This window comes from Coregonus clupeaformis, chromosome 18 (genome assembly GCF_020615455.1).
Source record: "Coregonus clupeaformis isolate EN_2021a chromosome 18, ASM2061545v1, whole genome shotgun sequence".
Lineage (NCBI taxonomy): Eukaryota > Metazoa > Chordata > Actinopteri > Salmoniformes > Salmonidae > Coregonus > Coregonus clupeaformis.
This window is the reverse complement of record NC_059209.1, coordinates 36691577-36701576: the sequence shown is the minus strand read 5'-3', so window position 1 is coordinate 36701576 and position 10000 is coordinate 36691577. Positions and strand designations below refer to the sequence as shown.

The 10000-nt window shown below is 46.6% G+C and overlaps 1 protein-coding gene across 1 annotated transcript in view; it reads right to left on the bottom strand.

The window, feature by feature from the left end:
- The window catches only part of fras1 (Fraser extracellular matrix complex subunit 1), a 339766-nt gene that overhangs the window by 212436 nt on the left and 117330 nt on the right, over positions 1 to 10000 (bottom strand). The window contains exons 10-12 of the mRNA XM_045226860.1: positions 8194 to 8304; positions 7408 to 7555; positions 372 to 515 (exon numbers count right to left, since the gene is read on the bottom strand). Of these exons, the coding sequence (XP_045082795.1) occupies positions 372 to 515; positions 7408 to 7555; positions 8194 to 8304 (403 nt within the window). The remainder of the gene's footprint in view (positions 1 to 371; positions 516 to 7407; positions 7556 to 8193; positions 8305 to 10000) is intronic.

The following is a 10000-nucleotide window of genomic DNA, read 5'->3' as shown; positions in this document are numbered from 1 at the left end:
GACATTTGGGACGTAGTCTTTGTTTTGATGGGCAGGTAGGAAATACCTCCTTCAGGCTGGCTGTGGATGTCTCAGACTGGCTCTGACTGTCATTGACTGTCTCTGTCTTCTGTTATGTTGACACACTGCTGTCGTTGACTGAAGAGAGGAAATGACTATATTTTCTCCTTTTCTCTTGTTCTCTCTATGTCCCTCTCTGTTCCACTTTCGCCTCAATCCCTCTCTCATTCTTCCCTTCCCTCACCGTCTCTCTTCCACTCTCCCTAACAGTGTGTGTGTGTGTGTGTGTGTGTGTGTGTGTGTGTTGTTGTTGTCCTGATAATGGCAGACAGAGGGACACTACATCACCAGCATGTCATACAGTACCGTACCTGCACACACTTTTCCGTTGGCATAGTAACCACGTGGACAGATGGACACACATCGTCCGTCCAGCAGCAGAGAGTCAGAGTCTTTACAGCTCTCACAGTGGTCAGGGGTCCCTGAGCAAGACAGGCAATCCCTCTGGCACTGGACTGTAACACAAACACACACACACACGTACGCACACACACACACACACACACACACACACACACAATTTAGTTTTTTTTTAAAGAGACAGAAGTCAACAAATGATAGCGCCTGGGGAGCAGGAGTGATACTGGGGGCTACAGGGCCTGGGTTAACCTCTACATCACCAGAGGAACAGAGGAGGACTAGAATAAGGATATGGCTAAAGGCTTTAAGAACTGGTCTTCTAGTGCGTTGGGTACAGAGAAAAAAAGGGGCAGATTTCCAGGCGTTGTAGAATAGATTCAGGGCATTAGATTCCACTCCCGAGTGGCGCAGTGGTCTAAGGCACTGCGATGCAGTGATAGCTGTGCCACTAGAGATCCTGGTTCGAATCCAGGCTCTGTCGTAGCCGGCCGTGACCGGGAGACCCATGGGGCGGTGCACAATTGGCCCAGCGTCGTCCAGGGTAGGGGAGGGAATGGCCGGCAGGGATGTAGCTCAGTTGTTGAGGGGGTTCGATTCCCACGGGGGGCCAGTATGAAAAATTTAATAATGTATGCACTCACTAACTGTAAGTCGCTCTGGATAAGAGCGTCTGCTAAATGACTGAACATTTTTAAAAAATGTACAGACAAAGGATATGAGTACAGTGGAGGTAAACCTAAGCGTTGATGAAAGAGATAGCATCACTGGAGGCACCGATTGAGCCGGTCTCCGCGTGTTGACAAAGGATCTATCTGAGACAGGCTGAGCAGGACTGGGGGCTCTGCATTGAAAAAGTACAGTTAGAACTAACCGAAACAGCAATAGGCAAGGCATATTGACATGGGAGATAGGCATAAAGCAGTCACAGGTGTTATTTGAGAGAGCTAAGACAACAGCTGGTAATGGCGACGAAAGTTTGAGCTGAGGCTAAACAGATCAACAGGATGGTTGACCGTATAAAGGAACAGTCCAGCAGGCATGAGTGATCAATAAGTAAGTCCGGGAGCAGTTCAGTGGCTGCTACGCTACAGGCGAGATGGAGGCACGGCTGTTGATTGCGTGTGCTAGCGGGCCGGGGCTAGCAGATAGATCTTCATGGTCGTCACAACGGGAAGCCTGTAGAAACCACATCAGGCGATTACGTCGGTGACCAGTCGTGATGGATCGGCGGGGCTCCGTGTCAACACTACGAGGTCCTGTCCGGTTGACAGAGAGGTAGAGAGCTGGGAGATGGGCCTGGCTCGAGGCTAGCTCAAGGCTAACTGGGGTTAGCTTCAGGACAGTGTTGATTAATGGTGATTAGCCAACAACGACAACAGCCATTCGGTTGCAGCTAGCTAGTTGCGATGATCTGGTGTTAAGATCCAGTGATTCTGTGATTCCGGCAGAAAATCCGATATGCTCTGGCTCGATAGCGCAATGTGCAGACTTGCCGATAATTGTCCAGGCTAGAGCTGGCTGGTAGGTAGTGCAGGCAACGGCCACGGACAATGGTGAAGACCACTAACGGTGGCTAATAGCAAGTACCTATCAATCAATCAATCAATCAATTTTATTTTATATAGCCCTTCTTACATCAGCTAATATCTCGAAGTGCTGTACAGAAACCCAGCCTAAAAACCCCAAACAGCTAGTAATGCAGGTGTAGAAGCACGGTGGCTAGGAAAAACTCCCTAGAAAGGCAAAACCTAGGAAGAAACCTAGAGAGGAACCAGGCTATGAGGGGTGGCCAGTCCTCTTCTGGCTGTGCGGGTGGAGATTATAACAGAACCATGCCAAGATGTTCAAAATGTTCATAAGTGACAAGCATGGTCAAATAATAATCAGGAATAAATCTCAGTTGGCTTTTCATAGCCGATCATTAGAGTTTAAAACAGCAGGTCTGGGACAGGTAGGGGGTTCCATAACCGCAGGCAGAACAGTTTAAACTGGAATAGCAGCAAGGCCAGGCGGACTGGGGACAGCAAGGAGTCACCACGGCCGGTAGTCCCGACGTATGGTCCTAGGGGCTCAGGTCTCTCAGTTGGCTTTTCATAGCCGATCATTTAGAGTTGAAAACAGCAGGTCTGGGACAGGTAGGGGGTTTCGTAGCCGCAGGCAGAACAGTTGAAACTGGAATAGCAGCAAGGCCAGGCGGACTGGGGACAGCAAGGTGTCATCATGCCCGGTAGTCCTGACGTATGGTCCTAGGGCTCAGGTTCTCAGAGAGAAAGAGAGAACGAGAGAATTAGAGAGAGCATACTTAAATTCACACAGGACACTGGATAAGACAGGAGAAGTACTCCAGGTATAACCAACTAACCCCAGCCCCCCGACACATAAACTACTGCAGCATAAATACTGGAGGCTGAGACAGGAGCGGTCCGGAGACACTGTGGCCCCATCCGAAGAAACCCCGGACAGGGCCAAACAGGAAGGATATAACCCCACCCACTCCGCCAAAGCACAGCCCCGCACCACTAGAGGGATATCCCCAACCACCAACTTACAATCCTGAGACAAGGCCGAGTATAGCCCACAGAGGTCTCCACCACAGCACAAACCAAGGGGGGGCGCTAACCCAGACAGGAAGATCACGTCAGTAACTCAACCCCACTCAAGTGACGCACCCCTCCCAGGGACGGCATGAAAGAGCACCAGCAAGCCAGTGACTCAGCCCCTGCAACAGGGTTAGAGGCAGAGAACCCCAGTGGAGAGGGGAACCGGCCTGGCAGAGACAGCAAGGGCTGTTCGTTGCTCCAGCCTTTCCGTTCACCTTCACACTCCTGGGCCAGACTACACTCAATCATATGACCCCACTGAAGAGATAAGTCTTCAGTAAAGACTTAAAGGTTGAGACCGAGTCTGCGTCTCTCACATGGGTAGGGCAGACTGTTCCATAAAAATGGAGATCTATAGGGAGAAAGCCCTGCCTCCCGCTGTTTGCTTAGAAATTCTAGGGACAATTAGGAGGCCTGCGTCTTGTGACCGTAGGCGTACGTATTGGTATGTACTGGCAGGACCAACTCGGAAAGATAGGTAGGAGCAAGCCCATGTAACGCTTTATAGGTTAACAGTAAAACCCTTGAAATCAGCCCTTGCCTTAACAGGAAGCCAGTGTAGGGAAGCTAGCACTGGAGTAATATGATCAAATTTCTTGGTTCTAGTCAGGATTCTAGCAGCCGTATTTAGCACTAACTGAAGTTTATTTAGTGCTTTATCCGGGTAGCCGAAAATAGAGCATTGCAGTAGTCCAATCTAGAAGTAACAAATGCATGGATCAATTTTTCTGCATCATTTTTGGACAGAAAATTTCTGATTTTTGCAATGTTACGTAGATGGAAAAAAGCTGTCCTTGAAACACCTAGTTAGCTGGCTAGTTTCAGCCAGAGGTTCTGGATAAAAATGTATGAAGAAATAATAGAATCCGTTCCACATTGGGTGAGGCGGGTTGCAGGAAAGTAGTTAAAGGATGGAAAGTGAGATTGAGAAATATATACGAAAAAGACACACACAAAAAAAGGCTATTTACATGAGGACACTACAGAAAACACGACCGCACTGCTATGCCATCTTGGATAGACATATGGACAGTACCAAAACAAATGATCTAATGATTCTGTCTCTTCGCAGCAGAATCTGCAGAGCTGGGATGGTTGTATCCCCCATATATACAGTGGGGAGAACAAGTATTTGATACACTGCCGATTTTGCAGGTTTTCCTACTTACAAAGCATGTAGAGGTCTGTAGTTTTTATCATAGGTACACTTCAACTGTGAGAGACGGAATCTAAAACAAAAATCCAGAAAATCACATTGTATGATTTTTAAGTAATTAATTTGCATTTTATTGCATGACATAAGTATTTGATACATCAGAAAAGCAGAACTTAATATTTGATCCAGAAACCTTTGTTTGCAATTACAGAGATCATACGTTTCATGTAGGTCTTGACCAGGTTTGCACACACTGCAGCAGGGATTTTGGCCCACTCCTCCATACAGACCTTCTCCAGATCCTTCAGGTTTCGGGGCTGTCGCTGGGCAATACGGACTTTCAGCTCCCTCCAAAGATTTTCTATTGGGATCAGGTCTGGAGACTGGCTAGGCCACTCCAAGACCTTGAGATGCTTCTTACAGAGCCACTCCTTAGTTGCCCTGGCTGTGTGTTTCGGGTCGTTGTCATGCTGGAAGACCCAGCCACGACCCATCTTCAATGCTCTTACTGAGAGAAGGAGGTTGTTGGCCAAGATCTCGTGATACATGGCCCCATCCATCCTCCCCTCAATACGGTGCAGTCGTCCTGTCCCCTTTGCAGAAAAGCATCCCCAAAGAATGATGTTTCCACCTCCATGCTTCACGGTTGGGATGGTGTTCTTGGGGTTGAACTCATCCTTCTTCTTCCTCCAAACACGGCGAGTGGAGTTTAGACCAAAAAGCTATATTTTTGTCTCATCGGACCACATGACCTTCTCCCATTCCTCCTCTGGATCATCCAGATGGTCATTGGCAAACTTCAGACGGGCCTGGACATGCGCTGGCTTGAGCAGGGGGACCTTGCGTGCGCTGCAGGATTTTAATCCATGACGGCGTAGTGTGTTACTAATGGTTTTCTTTGAGACTGTGGTCCCAGCTCTCTTCAGGTCATTGACCAGGTCCTGCTGTGTAGTTCTGGGCTGATCCCTCACCTTCCTCATGATCATTGATGCCCCACAAGGTGAGATCTTGCATGGAGCCCCAGACCGAGGGTGATTGACCGTCATCTTGAACTTCTTCCATTTTCTAATAATTGCGCCAACAGTTGTTGCCTTCTCACCAAGCTGCATGCCTATTGTCCTGTAGCCCATCCCAGTCTTGTGCAGGTCTACAATTTTATCCCTGATGTCCTTACACAGCTCTCTGGTCTTGGCCATTGTGGAGAGGTTGGAGTCTGTTTGATTGAGTGTGTGGACAGGTAACTTTTATACAGGTAATGAGTTCAAACAGGTGCAGTTAATACAGGTAATGAGTGGAGAACAGGAGGGCTTCTTAAAGAAAAACTAACAGGTCTGTGAGAGCTGGAATTCCTACTGGTTGGTAGGTGATCAAATACTTATGTCATGCAATAAAATGCAAATTAATTACTTTAAAATCATACAATGTGATTTTCTGGATTTTTGTTTTAGATTTCGTCTCTCACAGTTGAAGTGTACCTATGATAAAAATGACAGACCTCTACATGCTTTGTAAGTAGGAAAACCTGCAAAATTGGCAGTGTATCAAATACTTGTTCTCCCCACTGTATAACATTCTATTGGTTGCAAGAATTTTGTATAATAATTTAAATAGAAAAACTCTAAGTTTTGAATCCAGCGTTGTTTTGTGTATCAGTTCATAAACCATGTGCCATGGAATTGGTACATCGAAAATCTCTTCCCAACTATTTTGCAATTGATATGGCACATCTTGTGGCGGTGCCTGCAGGCTGACCTCGGACGCCAGTTGGACAGTGTTTCCTCCGACACATTGGTGCGGCTGGCTTCTGGGTTAAGCTGGCGGGTGTTAAGGAGCGCGGTTAGGCGGGTCATGTTTCGGAGGATGCATGACTCCACCTTCGCCTCTCCCTAGCCCGTTGGGGAGTTGCAGCGATGAGACAAGATCGAAACAATTGGGGAGAGGCGAAAAAAAAAAGAAAAAAAAAATACAACTTAACTAGATAACATACAATGACACCTTTGTTTTTAAGCCCTGGATTTCTGGCCCCTTAATATTATTGTTCTCTCTCTCTCTCTTCCATATCTTCCTCTCTCTCTCTCTCTCAATTCAATTTCAATTTAAGGGCTTTATTGGCATGGGAAACATATGTTAACATTGCCAAAGCAAGTGAAGTAGATAATAAACAAAAGTGAAATAAACAATAAAAATGTACAGTAAACATTACACTTCCAAAATAATAATCTCTCTCTCTCTCTCGTCCATCTCATCCTCTCGCTCTCTCTCTCTCTCTCTCTCTCTCTCTCTCTCTCTCTCTCTCTCTCTCTCTCTCTCTCTCTCTCTCTCTCTCTCTCTCTCTCTCTCTCTCTCTCTCTCTCTCTCTCTCTCTCTCTCTCTCTCTCTCTCTCTCTCTCTTTCCCGTCTCTTTCTCTTTCTCACTCTCCATCTCCTCCTCTTTCTCACCTGAGTTAAGAAAAAGCAATTAGACTTTATAAATAGATACATGTTCAAGGAAAGAAGACCTCAACCACAGCAACGCAGTCTGAAAACAAAGGAGAGAGATTCCAGAGGGAGCCGTAGGGAGAAGACTGTTGGATGAGACAAGAGTAGCGCTGTGTTAGACAGAGCTGCTACTAAAATCAACGGGACATCTTTATAAGGTGAGCGGGATGAGTGGCTCCATACCTTAACCCTCCAAAAGGCAGCTTTGTTTAGCCTCATATCACTCACCGACTCCCAACCAGTTGTGGAGCCTGGTGTTGTCATGACAACAACCATCTTTTTTACTATGTAAAGTACTTTGAACACCAGGGGAAAGTGCTATATTCTACTGCAGGGTTCCCCGAATGGCGGCCCGTGGGTGGTTTTATTTGGCCCCCCATGTTTTCTGAGCAATCTTATTTTACATTAAAATACTTTTTTAAATATTTTGTCATTTTCATTGCTGGACATAAAAGACTGTGCGTGCATGTGTGCGGGCGCGTGTGTGTGTTTGTATGCCTGCTTTCATGTGTACGTGTGTGTGTGTGTATGTGTGTGTGTGTATGTGTGTGTGTGTGTGTGTGTGTGTGTGGGTGTGTGTGTGTGTGTGTGTATGTGTGTGTGTGTGTGTGTGTGTGTGTATGTGTGTATATGTGTGTGTATGTGTGTGTATGTGTGTGTGTGTTTGTATGTGTGTATGTGTGTGTGTATGTGTGTGTATGTGTGTGTGTATGTGTGTGTGTGTGTGTATGTGTGTGTGTGTGCCTCTCTTACCCTGTTTACACTCTGGGCAGCACTGTCCCTGGCGGGGCACAGCCAGGGTCCCCAGAGGGCAGGTGGGACAGGACATCAGGTAGCAGGTCACCCTGCCCTCACGACACTCACACTCCCTACAGGGGCCCTCACTCCACCTCTCCTGGTTCTAGAGGGGGGAAGAGAAAGGGGGAGGTGAGAGACAGGGGGGAGAGAGAGGGGGAGAGAGAGGGGAGAGAGAGGTGGAGGTGAGAGACAAGGGGGGAAGGGGGAAGTGAGAGACAGGGGAGAGAGTGGGGAGGTGAGAGACAGGGGGGGAGAGAGGGGGAGGTGAGAGACAGGGGGAGAGAGAGGGGGAGGTGAGAGACAGGGGGAGAGAGAGGGGGAGGTGAGAGACAGGGGGAGAGAGGGGGGGAGGTGAGAGACAGGGGGGAGAGAGAGGGGGAGGTGAGAGACAGGGGGGAGAGAGAGGGGGGAGGTGAGAGACAGGAGGGAAAGAGAGGGGAAGGTGTGAGACAGGAGGGAGAGAGAGGGGGAGGTGAGAGACAGGAGGGAGAGAGAGGGGAAGGTGAGAGACAGGGGGGAGAGAGAGGGGGAGGTGAGGGACAGGAGTGAGAGAGAGGGGGAGGTGAGGGACAGGAGTGAGAGAGAGGGGGAGAGAGGAGAGCAGGAGAGAGGGAGAAAGACAGAGACAAGCAGACAAAGATTGTCATGAGGTAGGGATGATACACTGAAGCTTTAGGAATTTTGTGTAGATTTCAAAGAACTTCATTGGTACATTCCACCTAATCAATCCTGTCTACTCACCGCTAGTCGTCTCTGTTCTTTCCCAGAGGACTGATGTGGGTAGACACAGTTGGTCTTCATGGACTGACACTCGGGACAGCACTTCCCTGGTAGGTGGAGCAGCTCTGATCCCTGTCAGGAAGAACAGAGAGGTCTCTCCATCTTTCTTTTCTTCTTTCTCATCACATTCTACATCATATTCTACATCATATTCTCCATCATATTCTCCATCATATTCTCCATAATATTCTCCATCATATTCTCCATCATATTCTCCATCATATTCTCCATCACATTCTACATCATATTCTACATCATATTCTACATCATATTCTACATCATTTTCTACATCACATTCTACATCACATTCTACATCATATTCTACATCATATTCTCCATCATATTCTACATCACATTCTACATCATATTCTACATCATATTCTCCATCATATTCTCCATCATATTCTACATCACATTCTACATCACATTCTACATCATATTCTCCATCATATTCTCCATCATATTCTCCATCATATTCTACATCATATTCTACATCATATTCTACATCATATTCTCCATCATATTCCACATCATATTCTACATCATATTCTACATCATATTCTCCATCATATTCTACATCATATTCTCCATCATATTCTACATCATATTCTCCATCATATTCTACATCATATTCTCCATCATATTCTCCATCATATTCTATTTTCATCTCCCTCCCTCCCTCCCTCCCTCCCTCCCTCCCTCCCTCCCTCATTCCTTCCTTCCTTCCCTCCCTCCCTCCCTCTCTCCCTCCCTCCAACCTCATTCCCTCCCTCCCTCCCTCCCTCCCTCCCTCCCTCCCTCCCTCCCTCCCTCCCTCCCTCCCTCCCTCCCTCCTTCAGTCCAGTAGTTCGAGGAAATTCGTCAGTGTCCACCTTAACTCCCACACAACCTTAATTACACACACACTAACCCAACATAACCTTAATTACACACACACTAACCCAACATAACTTTAATTACACACACACACACACACACACACACACACACACACACACACACACACAAACACACGGAACCAGGGTATTAATACAATTGTGAGTTGAATTGGAGCAGAATGTTGAGCCATTAATTTGTCAACAAACAATTCAATGGAAGGCCTTTTGAAGGCTTGCTTCAATAGCTGTTATTGTGGCCAATGTCTGTTATATTTTCAGGCATTTGAAATCATGAAAATATTTATATTTTAGGACAAATTAATAAGTGATGCTTTATAGCAGAACAGAGAGTTTGTTCCGGTAATCTGTTTTCAGATCCATATTTCTCAGTATTCAGAGTAGCCTGTCATTGTATTATATCAGCCTCCAGGCTCTCAATTCATGCTGTGTGACCTTGGCAAATCTGATCTGGCATCAGTCCAACTATGCGTGTTCTTAATTAATACTTAACAGGCTGCTTATTACATTACACATCATCTCCTGTGGTCAGATTCTGCGTGCGGACCGAGAGAATCTGCCAGGATGGAATGGGATGCGTGACATCCGAGCAGCATTAGTTCCTGTTTTGGGGTTTTCGTCACTGGTTATTTGGACTTATCAGGATTGGGCAAAGGCGGTGCTTAAACTGCTTTGCCTCAAAATGCTTGGCGTGTGTGCCCACACGGATTGGTGGCAGAAGTCATGCAGCTGACCAAATTACGTAATATTTTACTTCTTGATTAACAGAGATTACATTACACAATGATTTATGATGAGGGATCAATATCATGTGAGAAGAATACGAAAGTCTGATAAGGTTAAAAGAAAAATAAATCCACTTGAGTTAGTTT